Source organism: Heterodontus francisci, chromosome 18 (assembly GCF_036365525.1).
Source record: "Heterodontus francisci isolate sHetFra1 chromosome 18, sHetFra1.hap1, whole genome shotgun sequence".
Lineage (NCBI taxonomy): Eukaryota > Metazoa > Chordata > Chondrichthyes > Heterodontiformes > Heterodontidae > Heterodontus > Heterodontus francisci.
This window is the reverse complement of record NC_090388.1, coordinates 30,018,633-30,035,683: the sequence shown is the minus strand read 5'-3', so window position 1 is coordinate 30,035,683 and position 17,051 is coordinate 30,018,633. Positions and strand designations below refer to the sequence as shown.

Below are 17,051 nucleotides of genomic sequence, written 5' to 3'. Positions count from 1 at the left end.
AAATCTGACTAGGTTAAAGCATTAAATAAAAGATAACCGTTACCAATATCAAATCTAGGATTACACTGCACATGTTCAATTGCTGATCTGAATATATCTGCTTCTTTCATTAAAGCTCTCACAAAGATTCTATCCAAAGCCTCTGAAGCAACTGTCCTTAGCACTGATACGGCCACGTGGTAAGGGGTGTGGGTGGTTCCCTCTGTTCAACTCCAACCTGACCGCAGCAAGTGCTTTTGTTGTTTGGGTTTTAACCCCTTTGTGTTTTATTTTTGTCAAATAAACAGATAGCGACAGGAATTCTTGGAGGTTTAAAACAGAAGATTAATTATTTATTGAGCAATATGTCTTATCCTGAAATTGGCGCAACAGCATCCAATCAAGCATTCACTCGTGCACATACACACACATATAAGAGACAGATTGAGAGGAAAAGGGGCAAGTGGTTTGAAGTGAGGTAGGGTTTTGGGACTCACAGTAAACCTGTTGAATCTTCTCAGAGGTCAATTCCTCTTTAGTCGCAGGCCTGGGGTATTTGTAGATTTTCTGTTGGTTGAAATTTCAGTTTGAAGGCAGGGGATTACTTCCAGTTCTCTGTTCCACAAGTTGAAATCTAGAGCTCATAGCAGGGCGCCTTTCTTTTGGCTTGCTGGATTTTCTCCCAGCTCTCAGGTGGGCAGGTTTTGGTGATGATTTGTCCTGGGTCTCTCTCCCTCTCTCTCCAGCGAGCTACCTATCTAAAAGTCTCTCACATTTTGCTTCTGTTGGGAGACACAGATTTTCCTCCATGTGGTGACTGACAATGGCCCAGGATGTGGCTACTTCACACCTTCTTTGTTTCAGAAGAACCCATTCAATTCAAAAATGTCTCTTGATGGGTTTAGGATGGGTGTAATTAAAACCTATAGCTTAGGAATGTATCCTTCTGTCCTTGCCAGACAGTAGACAGTTTGAATATAAAAGACCAGATCTTTTGACCTTTGGCAGCCATTTTGAAGCACAATGTCCACTTTTTAATAGAACGTTCATTTTTATAACTCTTTAGGTTGAGTTCTTATATTTCTCACCTCACCTCTTGAGTTCAGCTCTTTTGTCCATGTTTGAACCAAGGCTGTAATGAGGTCAGGAGCGGAGTGGCCCTGGCAGAACCCAAACCGAGCGTGACTGAGCAGGTTATTGCTAAGCAAGAGCCGTTTGATGGCACTGTTGATGACACCTTCCATTACTTTACAGATGATTGAGAGTAAACTGATGGGGCGGTAATTGGCTGGGTTGAACTTGTCCTACTTTTTGTGTACAGGACATACCTGGGCAATTTTCCACATTGCCGGATAGATGCCAGTGTTGTAGCTGTACTGCAAAAGCTTGGGTAGGGGCGCAGCAAGTTCTGCAGCACAGGTCTTCAGTACTATTGCTGGAATATTGTCAGGGCCCATAGCCTTTGCAGTATCCAGTGCCTTCAGTCGTTTCAATCCAATTCACTCCGTGATATCAAGAATGAAGTCTGGCATCTGTAATGCTGGGCACTTCAGGAGGAGGCCGAGATGGATTATCAACTCAGCACTTCTGGATGAAGATTGTTGCAAATGCTTCAACCTTATCTTTCCCACTGATGTGCTGGGCTCCCTCATCATTGAGAAGGGGATATTTGTGTAGCCACCTCCTCCGGTTAGTTGTTTAATTGTCCACTACCATTCACGGCTGGATGTGGTAGGACTGCAGAGCTTTGATCTGATCCGTTGGTTATGGGATCGGTTAGCTCTGTCGATCGCATGCTGCTTACGCAGTTTGGCATGCAAGTAGTCCTGTGTTGTAGCTTCACCAGGTTGACACTTCATTTTGAGATATGCCTGGTGCTGCTCCTGGCATGCTCTTCTGCACTCTTCATTGAACCAGGGTTGATCTCCTAGTTTGATGGTAATGGTAGAGTGGGGGATATGCCAGGTCATGAGGTTACAGATTGTGGTTGAGTACAATTCTTCTGCTGCTGATGGCCCACAGCGCCTCATGGATGCCCAGTTTTGCATTGCTAGATCTGTTCGAAATCTATCTGATTTAGCACGGTGGTGATATGACCACACAATATGATCGAGGGTATCCTCTACATGAGGCAGTTCTTAAGTCTCCACAAAGACTGTGCAGTGATCACTTCTACCAATACTGTCATGGACAGATGCATCTGTGGCAGACAGATTGGTGAGGATGAGGTCAAGTATGTTTTTCCCTCCTCTTGGTTCCCTCACCACCTGCCGCAGACCCAGTCTAGCAGCTATGTCCTTTAGGACTCGGTCAGCTCGATCAGTAGTGGTACTACCGAGCCATTCTTGGTGATGGACATTGAAGTCCCCCACCCAGAGTACATTCTGTTCCCTCGCCACCCTCAGTGCTTCCTCCAAGTGGTGTTCAACATGGAGGAGTACTGACTCGTCAGCTGAGGGAAGGCGGTAGGTGGAAATCAGCAGGTGGTTTCCTTGCCCATATTTGACCTGATGCCACTTCTGATGTGGTGGCATTCAAACCCATGTCCCCAGAGCAATACCCTGGGTCTCTGGGTTACTAGTCCAGTGACAATACCACGACGCCACCACCTCCCCATATAGTACTTTTAATGACCACCAGACGTCTTAAAGCATTTTACAACCAATGAATTGCTTTTTGAAGTGTTGTCACTGTTGTCATGTTGAAAATGCAGCAAAAAATGTGTGCACAACAAACTCCCACAAACAACAATGTGACAATGACCAGATAATCTGTTTTTGTAATATTGGTTGAGGGATCAATATTGGCCAGGACACCAGCGATAACTCCCCTGCTCTTCTTCAAAATAGTACCATGGGATCAAAGAGGCATTTTTTTTTATTCTTTCAAGGGATGTGGGCATTGCTGACAAGGCCAGCATTTGTTGCCCATCCATAATGACCTTGACAACTGAGTGGCTTCCCAGGTCATTTCAGACGGCAGTTAAGTGTAGTTACTGCTGTGGGTCTGGAGTCACCTGTAGGCCCAGACCAGGTAAGGACAGCAGATTTCCTTCCCTAAAGGACATTAGTGAACCAGATGGGTTTTTATAACAATCAATAATAGCTAGTTTCAGTAATGGTGCTATGAAACTTTCAATTCCAGATTTTTATTAATTAATTGAATTTAAATTCCACCAGCTGCTGTCATGGGATCTGAACCCGTGTCCCCAGGGCATTAGCCTGGACCTCTGGATTACCAGTTCAGTGACATTACCACTACGCCACCATCTCACATTAACATCTCATCAAAAGGACAGGGCAGTACTCCCTTAGTACTCCAGTGGAGTGTCAACCTTGACTTTTGGCTCCAGTCCGGGAGTGGGACTCCAGAGGTTTGAGAAGTTGTGATACAAAATGGTGCCCATTACAGTGAAGTGTTAACCTTTGAGGTTTATACTGTAAAATGAAGAAGAGTTGTTGATGTATATCTTTGGGCATTTTTGAATAGAATTTTACTTCATTTACTTCACTGTTTTTCATGCCAAATGCTGTTCCACCATCAACACTGAAGTAAACAAAAGGGCACTAAAGAAAAGAAATTGCATTTATATGATTTTTTTCACAACTTCAGGACATCCCAAAGTACTTTACAGCCAATAAAATACTTTTGAAGTGTAGTTACTGTTGTAATGTAGAGAAATGTGGCAGCCAATTTACGCACAGAAAGGTGCTATAAACTGTCATCTTACTGTAGTCTTGAAAGAATTTTTACTGCAACATTTAGACCCTGCTTTATTCATTTTTTTAGGTTTTTGTTTGCCCCTCCAATAACCCTTTTAATGTGTCTCTACACATTCCTTTATTCATCCTAATGAGCTGCTTTCCCTATCTCTCAGCAGAATTTGCGCAAATTGTTTTCCCTTGTTATTTCACTTTAAATTTATTTGTTAATCCATTTAAGGTCACATGTGTTAACTTTGAGCTTCTTCATTTTAGGGATGTATTTATCCTGCATGCTCAGCTTTACACCTTTAAAAGCGTTCAAACTTGTGTTCTGTTGAAATGCTGTTGAACAACCTGCTCAAATATACTTGTTTTATTTGTTTCCTTATTTCTTTGAATTTAGCAAATTTAAAGTTATATACTTGCCTCCTGATCTTAGATATATCTGAATTTTTGATCATGTTAGACTTGTGTTCTAGGTGTGCTGTGTTTTCCATTTCCAGTATATTATCAAGGTTATTAACAAACTCCAGATCAAAATGAGCCTCTAATGGTTTTCTTGGCGCACTGGGATCAGGAAGAAATCATGCATTACCTTTTCCGACTCTGCCTACAAAGGACTTGTGTTTTCCCAGTTTATATTTGGTTGATTGAAGTTTCCTATAAAAATAATGTTCCTGTTCTCATATACCTTTCCTATCTCTTATGCTGATCTGATTGTCAGTAGCATATCCCTAGTGTTAGCTTGGATCTTTTCATATTTCAGATGTTTAACTAGAATAGTTAATTTTGTAGCTTTCTCGCTCTCACAGATCACCTTCATTTATTTCCATTTTCTTCTTCCTCTTGTGTTCACTTTGGTTTTTTTTCTTAAGACTCACTGTCACTGCCCCGCCTATCTAATTTAAATTATTCTTGATTGCTTTCTCAATATTCCTCACAAGTCTCTTTACTTCTACTTAATTTAGGTGTCTCCTGTAACAGTCCCTGTTAATTTTGAAATGATTCCCAATTAGTTATTAAGATTGCACTGTTTTTTAAATAGCATGTTGCCAGTCACATTTACATTCTGGTGAATTTTCCTCCTTTCCAAAACATTCTAAGTATATCAGAGGAGAACATTACTTTGCACTCCTTATCCTTTTTGAGGAAATCCTCATATGTGACATTTAAAACTCATGTGTATTTCTGCTAATGTTTCTACCCTTATGTGAACTATTACTGTGTACCTTCCAACCTTTCCTCATTTGGCACGACTCTAGAATACTCTGTTACTGCAATCTTCCGATGACTTCGAACATGTATTTTAGAGGCGGAGGTTAAAGATCCCATAGCATTCCAATTAAAGGACAAGGAGTTTTTCCTGTGCCCTCAGCAATATTTCCCCACAATCAATGCCACCAGATTAACTATTCACCCAACTCATTACTGTTTGTTCAAAGTTGCTAGGAGAGAATGGCTTCCATGTTATCTCACCAACTTGAATTGTTGAATGATAATTTTCTTTAATCCACAGACTGGAGATCTGAATTTATATTTTTTTAAAAGACATTTAAAAAAAGAACAGATAGAAGATGACTTTGCTAACAGCTTAGGATGGCCATCTAATCTGCAACACTGTATCCTACATTGCAAGGCCTGTGAGGAGGGAGATGAAATGTCTGCTCATTCCCCAGCAAGAACCAAGACCCAGGAAGTTTAAGGGAACTGCTTATATAATAAAAGCCAAATACTGCAGATGCTGGAAATCTGAAAAAAATAAGTTCTGGAAATACTCAGCAGGTCTGGCAGCATCTGTGGAGAGAGAAGCAAAGTTCATGTTTCAGGTCTGTGACCTTTCATCAGAACCGGCAAAGGTTAGAAAAGAATTAGGTTTTAGGCAAGTGAAGAGGAGGGGGGTGGGGGAGAAAACAAAGGGGAAGGTGTTTGATACGGCAGGATAACAAAGCTGTCCTGGGGCAAGGTTAAATAGCAAAGCTGTCCTGGGACAAAGGCAAAGCGTGTGTTAATGCTTTTGGTGAAAGACAAAACATTTGTCCAGAGAGACCGTAAATAGCGGAATAATGAGCAGCTCTGACTACATGAAAAGCAGACACATGGCTAAAAAATAAAATATTAAAAAAGGGCCAGTCATGCTCTGAAGTTATTGAACTCAATGTTCAGTCCACAAGGCTGTAGAGTGCCTAATCGAAAGATCAGGTGCTGCTCCTCGAGCTTGCATTGACGTTAATTGGAACACTGGAGCGGACCAAAGACAGAAATGTTGGCATGAGAGCAGGGGGGAGTGTCGAAATGGCAAGCAACCAGAAGCTCGGGGTCATGCTTTCAGACTGAATGGAGGCGTTCAGCAAAGTGGTCACCCAAACTGCATTTGGTCTCCCCAATGTAAAGGAGACCACATTGTGAGCTGCGAATATAGTAAACTGAATTGAAAGTACAAGTAAATTGCTGCTTCACCTGAAAGGAGTGCTTGGGGCCTTGGATAGTGAGGAGAGAGGAGGTAAAAGGGCAGGTATTACACCTTCTGCAATTGCATGGGAAGGTGCTGTGGGAAGGGGACGAGGTGTCGGGGGTAATGGAGGAGTGGACCAGGGTGTTGCAGAGGGAACGATCCCTTTGGAATGCTGAAGGGGAAGATGCATTTGGTGGTGGCATCACACTGGAGGTGGCGGAAATGGCAGAGGATGATCCTCTGGATGGGGAGGCTGGTGCGGTGGAAAGTAGGACAAGGGGGGGATCCCTGCCGCGTTTCAGGGAGGGAGGAAAAGGCGTGAAGGCAGAAGTGTGGGAAATGGGACGGACACAGTTGAAGGCCCTGTCAACCATAGTGGGGGGGAATCCTTGGTTAAGGAAAAAGGAAGACATATCAGAGGTGCTGTTGTGGAAGGTTGCATCATCAGAGCATATGCGTCGGAGACGGAGAAACTGGGAGAATGGAATGGAGTCCTGACAGGAGGCAGGGTGTGAAGAAGTGTAGTCAAGGTAGCTGTGGGAGTTGGTGTGCTTATAATGAATATTAGTGGACAGGGAGTCAGAGTAGTCGAGGAAGGAAAGGGAAATGTCGGAGATGATCCATGTAAAGGCAAGAGAAGGGTGGAAATTGGAAGCAAAGTTGATAAAGTTTTCCAGTTCGGGGTGGGAGCAGGAAACGGCACCGGTACAGTCATCAATGTACCAGATAAAGAGTTGTTGGACAGTGCCTGAGTAGGACTGGAACAAGGAATGTTTGACATATGCCACAAAAAGACAGGCATAACTAGGACCCATACGGGTACCCATAGCAACACATTTTACTTGAAGGAAGTGCGTGGAGTTGAAGAAGTTGTTCAATGTGAGAACAAGTTCAGCCAGGCAGAGGAGGGTGGTGGTGGATGGGGACTGGTTGGACCTCTGTTCAAGGAAGAAGCGGAGAGCCCTCAAACTGTCCTGGTGAGGGAGGGAGATGTAGAGAGATTGGACGTCCAGAGTGAAAAGGAGGCTGTTAGGGCCAGGAAACTGGAAATTGTCAAAATGACATAGGGTGTCAGAAGAGTCATAGATGTAGGTGGGAAGAGACTGGAACAGCAGAGAAAAGACAGAGTCAAGATAGGAAGAAATATGTTCAGTGGGGCAGGAACAGGCTGAAACAATGGGTCTGCCAGGATAGTCCTGTTTGTGGATTTTAGGAAGGAGGTAGAAGCGGGCTGTCCGGAGTTGCGGGACTATGAGGTTGGAAGCTGTAGAGGGAAGATCTCCAGAGGAGATGAGGTCAGTGACAGTCCTGTGGACAGTCGCTTGATATTTGGTGGTAGTGTCATGGTCCAGAGGGAGGTAGGAAGAAGTGTCTGTGAGTTGGTGCTCAGCCTCTGCAAGGTAAAGGTCGGTACGCCAGAAAACAACAGCACCACCCTTGACTGCAGGTTTGATCACAATGTCGGGGGTTAGACCTGAGAGAACGGACTGCAGCAAGTTCAGAGGGAGACAGGTTAGAGTGAGTGAGGGGAGCAGAGAAATTGAAATGGCCGACGACTCGCCGACAGTTCGCAATGAAAAGATTTAGAGTGGGTCAGAGGCCAAAGGGAGGAGCCCAGGTGGAGGGAGAATGCTGGAGACGGGTCAATGGGTCTGCTGGTCGGGGGGAGGACTCCTGGTCAAAGAAGTGAGCACGGAGACGAAGGGGACAGAAGAAGAGCTCAACGTCATGCCGAGCGCGAAATTCATTCAGGTGGGGGCATAAGAGGATAAAACTGAGTCCTTTGCTGAGTACAGATTGTTCAGCATCAGAAAGGGGAAGGTCAGAGGGTATCATGAATACACAGCAAGGGGTAGATCAGAAGGGATGGGGTCAGAACGAAGTGAAGAGGAAGAAGGATCTGGAGGGGCTAGTCCTCATCAGCTGCTAGGGCTTGCGTTCCTTAACGCCTGAAAGGAAGAAAAAAAGTTTTTTGTTAATGCGTCAGATAAGACGAAGGATGAAATAAAACTGCGGAGTAGAACAGCTTTGAGATAAGGTGCTTCTGGAGAGAGAGATCCAGTGTGTACATGTGGCGGTGCATAGCACTGAGTGTGGATCTCAGGATGCGGTGAGAGCAGAAGTCCGAGGAACGTTGTATTTCTTGGAGATACCTGTAATCCTAGGTGAATTTAAAACACGAAGGATGAAACTTCAGTTGGAACCCACGTGGAATAAGTCAGAGCTGGAGACAGTCACTGAGGACGGAGATGTGGCTGTGAAAATGAGTTTTGGTAGACATTTTATCAAACACCAGGAGGGAAATAGAAAGCAATGAAGATGATCAAGGTAAAAGAGACATTTCCAGCATCTGCAGTATTCTGCTTTTATTTTAGTGTTTAATTCACTGCCACTTCCCTTCTTGAAGAAGTACTACTCTTCACTCCGACATGATTTTCGTTTGTCTCTTTTACCTCGTTCACCTTCAATGCTTTCACAGCCCTGAAATGTCAACTTTGCTTCTCTCTCCATAGATGCTGCCAGACCTGCTGAGTATTTCCAGAACTTTTTGTTTGTGTAAGGGAACTGCTTGTTCTTTTTTGTTTAGCATGAAGAAATACTGCTAACTGCTATGTTTGAATCACTGAGTGTCTGTCATGTGACAAGCCCCTTCCCATCTGTGGTTTTAAGCTTGTGTTTCTCTACAACCAAAAAGAAGAAACTTCTGAACTCTGACACATGCAGACCTAAGTGGGGGTCCCTCTCTCTTGCTCTCCATTTTAGCTTACAAGCTTCAAATCCTGCTTGTTGACTGACCACCTTTGCATACTCGGGCTACAATCAGAAACACCGTTGGAGGAAATCATCCATATCCCTGTCTCCAAGAGACCCATCAAACCAATCATCTACCTCTTCAAACTAAAAGCCTCAGGACCACGAAATTCAGCTAGAAGCCAGCTGAATCACTAACCCCCACAGACTGTATACCCCTTTTTTTCCTATGGACTCTAACTCAACCAATCTACTTTTCCCCACCCTGTAACCTATTTGTGTGTGTGTGAGAGTGAAAGTTGCGCATAGTTTATTATTTTCATTAGTTCGTTTTAGGTACAATAAAGTTAACCTCTTTCTTTGTTAAACTCAAGAAAACCTGTCTAATTGGTTTTTTGTTATGATCATAGCAAGTAAGTAATCAAACACCTACTGAATTAGCCAGTACATCCACTTTAAGAAAGAATTAAACCTGTTGTGGTCAAACAAGGAGAGGGAACAGAGGGAAGTCCTTCGACCCCTCCTCACTTGACTGGAACAATGAAGTCAATGCACTCTAAACATCATTGGGGGTAATTTTAACTTTGAATGATAGTTTTCCTTGCACAATGATCAGCTTGACCACTGGTTAAACACCTCGCTTGATTTTTGTTTCCATTAAAGTCAAAGGAAATAAAAATTGGGAAATGTAATCAGGCTGTCAATTTGCGATCACCTGTTTTACACTATTGCAAAAAGTCAAAATGGCCTCTTCTGTGTGAAGTGCATTGAGATATTTCAAGGACAGTAACAGGATCCAAATAAATGCAATGTTTGGCTTCATGCTTACATTGGAATATTTTTCATCTGATTAATATTTTCTACTTTAATTAATTATATACTCATTATTTTATATAATAATCATTTCCTGTTTTAGCAACAAAATTCACTACATTTCTAAATAGCAATTGCCATCTGTTACTGACCTGGCTGGGAATAACTGAAAAATAGTTAACCTTTATGTCTCTCCTTTCTCCACAGCTGAAAATGTAAACATTTGATTTACAATACATTGACAATTGTTGTAAATGGCAAAGGTTCCATGGCCAATCTTTGGGTTTATTCCACTTGTTGCAATTCCCCAATTGGAACTACTACAATTAGTCAAATATTTACAATTTTCCTCCTACCGTCTGGCCATTTCACCTTCCCATTTTTATCCCATGAACTCCTGTGAGGGATTTTAAAAAGTATATCCTCAAGTCTAAATGTGTACTATCAACTACATTACTATCACCATCACCAATGATATCTGTAACTGTGCATGGGCAGTTAGATTGAACATTATACTGAGCAGGAACTAGAACTGCCAAAGATTATTATAGAATCATGGACTGGTAGTCATTCTGGAATATCTAGTTTCAAACTGAAGAATTCATTGAGCACCATCCTTTCAACAATCTTTCATAAACTTATTTTCAAAATGTTTATATGATTGTTTGCTCTGCAGAGAATTTGAATATTTGGCTAATACTGACATGTATGGGACTTGCACATTGTTAATTGAACACTAGATGGTCCCCTGATAAAAGTAAGCACATTGTAGCAATTCCATTCCAAGGTCTCTCTTGTACTGCTTTTGTTATTCCTTGATGGGAATATTCTAGAGGGTTTGGCAATAAACAAGTTAGTTTCTGCCACTGCAATTTCGAGTGTTTCTTTGCAGATTACAAATATTTAACCTGCTCAAATTAACTCAAAGATCAAAGGATCTATGTAATCGAAGTTATCAGATGGATGGTTAGAAAATATTTTTAGTATTAGAAAATGTGAATTAGATACTCTTGCTGCCCAGTCAGAGGTTTGTAAGTATCACAAAGTTTAGTATACATTCAGTTAAACTGATAGTGACACTGCATAATCCTAAATGTTGCTGCACCTATTCCAGTCTGGTGACTACTGGCAAAAACAGTAGTAAAACAGGCGCTCTCTAATGCCAGCTGGCTTCCTATATCTTAAATATATACAAAATTGAACACTCTTAGTGCTGAAGTAGGTACTGGAATCAGTGAAAAAAAGTCCTATTACAAAGCCTTCCAATGCTACATTACACAAGCTATGCATTTGTCCGAACACAAGAAATGTTTTTAATAAACAACCTTATGTCTCCAAAACATGATTATTTACACAATGTACTTTGTAAGGAGCCTTAATATTTTGAATGAAAGGACCCATTTACAGTTTGTGTTATAATCAGCCAGAGCAATAGGCTGTGCAATATCGTACAAAGCTTGGAAAAAATCTTCAAAAAGGCCTACAAATGTCAATTATAGAATGAACAAACAGCAGATTTTGTATTGCAATGTTACAGAAGGAAGATAGATATAATAATGAAACGCCTCAAATCCATTATATAAGATATGAGAAGGAAATGGTATTGAAAAATGAAAGAAAGCAAGTTTTACAAGAGAGTAATTAAATCAGAGTTTCTCAGTAGTAATGTACAATATTGTATGCACAATTCAGCCATTAAATACTGATTTGCTTACACTTTTAGTGTATCTGCAATGATGCATAAAATTTATAAATATGAACAATCACATTAATGCATGCGCAAATAAATTGGTTAAAAACCTGTTCGTTGCCAAGACGGAAAAAGATCAATTAATTGTTGATCTCAAAAAATTAAAATTCAAACTTACATGCTATCAGTGTGAATAAAATACAAAGTTTATCATATTTACCTTAGCACAGAGCATAGCCAGGCTGCATGTTAACAAAACAGATAATTAAAATATTAACTGAGGAAATATGCCCCAAACTAAAAGCATGAGATGTGCATTTTCATTATTCTGACTCACTATTACTATTAAATGTAATCTTGGGAACAGAATAAAGTGGTTGATCGTTCTTTGATCATAACAAATAAATATTAAACTTTATACTTCAGCATTATACAACTGTTAAGTATTTTGAATCCTGGAACTTCCTACCTACAGCACTGTGGTATACCTACTCAACATGGACTGCAGCAGTTCAAAAAGGCAGCTCACCACCACCTTCTCAAGGGCAATTAGGAATGGGCAATAAATACTGGCCTTGTCAGCGATGCCCACATCCCACGAATGAACAACAAAAAAGAACTACCATTTTTTAAACTGCATTTTCAAAGCCTCATTTGGATCCCCTCTGAATAAGGTATATCAGAACTGAACCTGCTACCCCAATCACTGATCTGTTTAACCTGTAACTCAACATTATATCAACTGGCTCCAGTTTGTAAAAGATGAGGCTGTTGCTTTCGTGTCATGTACTTTCCTATGGACCAGACCATCAGCTTATAATGCTTATAAATTTGATGCAGCGTTTTAGCTACAGGATGATAGCTAATTGAACTGTAAATGAGAAGTTGTAAAACAAGGAGAGCTGTGTACATTGATTCAAAAATCAATTGTAAGTTTCTTCATTCCACAGCATTTAAGCTAGAGATTTGACTTCCAAATCAGTCACAGTATAAACATAGTGGGCTGAATTTTATAAGTATATAAAGTAAAATACGAAAAAAATGGCAGCCTACCCACGCCAGCCACACGCCAAAGAGCCATTGCGAGTCCAAGCGTGGTCACTTAAATAGCCGGGGTGGGCCACCGCACCCGCCACCCCACCTATCACTAGGAGGGAGTGGGCTGTCCACCCCCGACAATGGCGCCAGCCGCCTGTGCACAGGCACTGACGCCATTTTAAAGGGCTGTTAGCCCTACCAGCATATTTAAATATTTAAAGAACGATTTATTGAAATATACATATCTTTTGCTCCTCTCCCAGTCCCCCCATAACAATTAAATTAATTATTTGCCCTTCACCCCCAAAACACTTACCTTTACCATCTGACCTTACCACCACCCCCCCCCCCCAAAATGCACAAACTTTAAACTATAACCCTTCCCACCATCCCCTACACCCATGATGTTAATTTGACCCTGTTCCCCACCCACCCCCAAACCCCCGCACTGAGAAACTTACCTCCTCCCCTCTCCCCTCCAGTGTTGCGTCTCGTTTCCCCAGACGGGGATCTGAAGGCGCGGGAGTGCTGGCCACCTGGCCGAAGATCGCAGAGGGACATCCAGAGGAGACAGGAGAGTAATTAATTCAGGTATTTAATTTATTTAAATATTTATATTGCGGTCCCATTGTCCAGTGGTCTTGCCGCCACCGATAATATCGGGCCCTGCCGGTGTCGAGGTCCGTGGCGGTTCTCATCCGGGGCCATCTTCAGGCACACCCCCACCCCCACCACAGATCCCAACGTCAAGGGCTCCTTAAAATCCAGCCAAGTATTGTATTGAAGTTAGGATGCTCCTAACCAATTCTCCATAGAATACTGAATGTAAAAGACCATATACATTGATTTTAACAACTTTTGACACAACGGGCGATCAATATTTTCCTCCTTATTTAATCAGTAATGGAAAATATCACAATGACATAATAATAATACAATTTGGTGTGCTACTGAATCCTACCAGACAAGAAATCTATCAGTTTCAATTGTTGGTCTGTGTTAACCAATCTCAGCTTGTATGGCAATTAGGGCACATCAATTGACCTGAGCATCATTTGGCTCAAGGACAGAAAGAACAGCCAGAATCCACTTGCAAATGGTATCCAGTAATTTCTGCTGGAAAGTGAGTAAATGAAGATTAGATTGGTCTTGGCTGTGGCGGCCCACAGGTGAAGCATACCAGCAATCACTCAACCCATACATGAAAATGGCTGAATGGGAAAGAAACCAGAGGGCTTCAGACACCAATGGAATTCTACCTGAGCAACTACCTTCAGAGAAGTAAGAAAATGGAGAATATGGGGAGGAGAGGAGAGCAACAAAAGAAAGTGCTTTCAAAAAAGAAAAAAATTACCATATTTTAATGTTTCTATAGATACAGTTACTCATATTCAATATGCGGCAGCCTAAAACATTTTCAGTTTTGCAAATTTGTGCATTGCATATAATTACCAGAAACATGTTCACTTTGCATTGACTTAATTCCACAATTAACATGACAAACGTAATTAGAATCATGACTTCAGTCTGCTTGAACAGCAATTTATACCTGGAAAATTGTATTTTTTTTAAATAAAGCCTTTCAGTAATTCTGCTGCTGAAGGGAATTATCAGAATTCTCAACATTTGTTCAACAGCAAGATGTAATGCTTTCCATTTATTAGATGCTACAAATTATAATGTTTACATGTTTACAAATTGTTATGGAAAATTCTTATGGTGTTAATGTAACCATAATAAGGAAAGACCCAAAATAAAACCTTTTGAAAGTAGCATATTAAAAGACATATAATTAAAGTAAGCATAGAAAGCATAAATCTCAATATTTCTCTAAAACTGACTGAAATCAAAGCATAAAAATTGCTCTTCAAAAGTACAACTATCAAACCACTGTTCTCATTTTGTGACATTTCCATTTGTTGCAGTAAAATTGCCTGCCAGAGCATGATCCAGTTTCATTCAGCCATTTTTTCCCCTCTTCCAGTTAATAGCTGTTACCATCAGTCTAGCACTCCTATACAAACACCACTACTTAATTTACTGGTCCATTTGATAAAGGTTATACTTAAAATAAAGAAACCTGATGTAAAGATTTCCCCAGAATTCTAAATTATCAAAAGGCAAACATGATTAAGTATATTTTGTAAATTTAAAGTAAGTAGTCTAACTGATTTGTTCAACCAGTAGCTCGATGGTATATAAATTATATAAAGGCAGGTCATGTACTACTGAGGTTATAAACCAATCCCATTAAGTCCGACAGTAATATGAAAAGACATGCAAATATCAAACCATGCGTATATTTGCCTACCTAGCAAATTAATGCACTCCAAAAGTTATCTATTGTGTGACAATTCTAAAATATTGAGTGATAAGGTGCTATATAAATGTAAATATTATATAACATTCAGCAAGAGGAAATGGTGTGATCCATATTTTAAAAATATACTTACGCCTTTTCTGTGAAACTGCTTGCAAACATGCTGTCACAATATCGCTGTTCTTCTGTAGTTTATGTGAAAGATTGTCTTTTCTCCTTAACTGACGAACCAGCTTTGCAGACTGCACAGCAATTCTATATTTTAGCTCTTCTTCAATTCGCTTTAGCTCATCTATATCTGTTAACAAGAAAATTAAATTTGTAAGGATGATGTCAAGATAATTTTAATTACTGCAATAATTACTGGTAATAAGTTGTTTCCATATCCCTTGAATTTTGTGTTCCACTAATTTTGCTGAGAATTCTTTATTTCAATATTATCTAGTTACATCTAGTAAAATAGCTCATGTTTCAGATTTTATTTGAAATTGCCAAATGTTACGCTCTTCAGTGTGGAAGACCCTCCTTCATGTATTTGTCACTGAAGTACTTGATAAAGAGATGACACCAGGTGATGTATTTCTTGACATGTGCACTGTGAAATCAGAGACATCTCGTGACATGAATCAAGTCAAATCACGAACTTAAATTATTGCTAAGAACCGTACTCAATTCTAATTCTTATATGGGATGTGGGCAAAGCTGGCAAGGCTGCATTTGTTGCCTATCCCTAATTGCCCTTGAGAAGGTTATGGTGAGCTGCCTTCTTGGACCGCTGCAGTCCATCTGGTGCTGGTACTCCCACAGTGCTGTTAGGAAGGGAGTTCCAGGATTTTGACCCAGTGACAGTGAAGGAAAGGCAATGGTGTGTGGCTTGGAGGGGAATTTGCAGGTGGTGGTGTTCCCATGCAACTGCTGCCCTTGTCCTTCGAGCTGGTAGAGGTTGCGGATTTGGAAGGTCCTGTTGAAAGAGCCTTGGTGAGTTGCTGCATTGCATCTTGTATCTAGTGCACGTTACTGCCACTGTGCATTGGTGGCAGAGGGAGTACATGTTTAAGTTTGTGGATGGGGTGCCAAGCAAGCAGACTGCTATGTCCTGGATGGTGTCAAGCTTCTTGAGTGCTGTTGGAGCTACACTCATTCAGGCAAGTTGGGAGTATTACATCACACTCCTGACTTGTGCCTTGTAGATGTTGGACAGGCTTTGGGGAGTCAGGAGGTGAGCTACTCACTTCAACATTCTTCATCTCTGACCTGCTCTTGTCGCCGCAGACCAGTTCAGTTTCTGGTCAATGATAACCCCCAGGATGTTGATAATGTGGGATTCAGTGATAGTAATACCATTGAATGTCAAGGGGAGATGGTTAGATTCTCTTTTGTTGGAGTTGGTCATTGCCTGGCACTTGTGTGGCACAAATATTATTTGCCACATATCAGCCCAAACCTGAATGTTGTCCAGGTCTCATTGCAAATGGACATGGACTGCTTCAGTACCTGAGGAGTTGCGAATGGTACTGAACATTGTGCTATCATCAGCAAACATTCCCACTTCTGACCTTTTGATTGAGGGAAATTGTTATTACAGATACATAACGTTTACGAGATGGGACTAAATCCTGTAGCACACTTTCAAATGTTAGTGACAAATGTTCTGATCTCAATTGACTATCTCACTATCAAGACCAGAATCTCAATCTGTCATGCTCCCATTTCCATTGTCTTTTCAACTCGCGTGGTGTCATTTAACACAGAGATTTGACAATCAGATGTAAGGCGCAATATCTTGAGTTTTAATGTGGACCCATTAGAGTAACATTTTACGGCTGTGTCATACGTTATCTCTCAATCGTGTCCACCGAAGTCCCATATGTCTGAATAGACATTAAGTTTACCCTCAAGGTCCACAAATTACCCGTGAGCTCACTGCTGCTTAGTCAAGTGCTGTATCAATTTGGTTCAGTTCCTGACATTAATGGCATAGAAGGATTCGATCATTCGCATATATGCACACCGCTGTTTAAGAACACATCAAACTAGACAAGATGACCTTTATGTTTAGTCTTCCCCCTTTACTATCTATGGCAACAAAGTTAAATATAAACGCTTGCACTTGCATTTTTTCCACTGCAATGAGCTCCGGTGATCCAGGAGCTGGTCTACATCATTAACATATTAGTCGGCCAAAATCTAACATACGCCTCAAAGCACCCATGGCCTCTTCCGGACCACTTTATTTCAGTCACACTGGTTTGGAAGGCTAGGTTGGCTATCAATTGTCATGTACATTTTTCTTTGACGCCTATA

The 17,051-nt window shown here is 41.1% G+C and overlaps 1 protein-coding gene across 2 annotated transcripts in view; it reads right to left on the bottom strand.

Annotated features, from left to right (window-relative positions):
• The window catches only part of tbc1d30 (TBC1 domain family, member 30), a 155,199-nt gene that overhangs the window by 90,384 nt on the left and 47,764 nt on the right, over positions 1–17,051 (bottom strand). For both annotated transcript variants that reach the window (XM_068050470.1, XM_068050469.1), the window contains one exon: positions 14,881–15,045. In XM_068050470.1, coding sequence (XP_067906571.1) covers positions 14,881–15,045 — 165 coding nt within the window. The remainder of the gene's footprint in view (positions 1–14,880; positions 15,046–17,051) is intronic.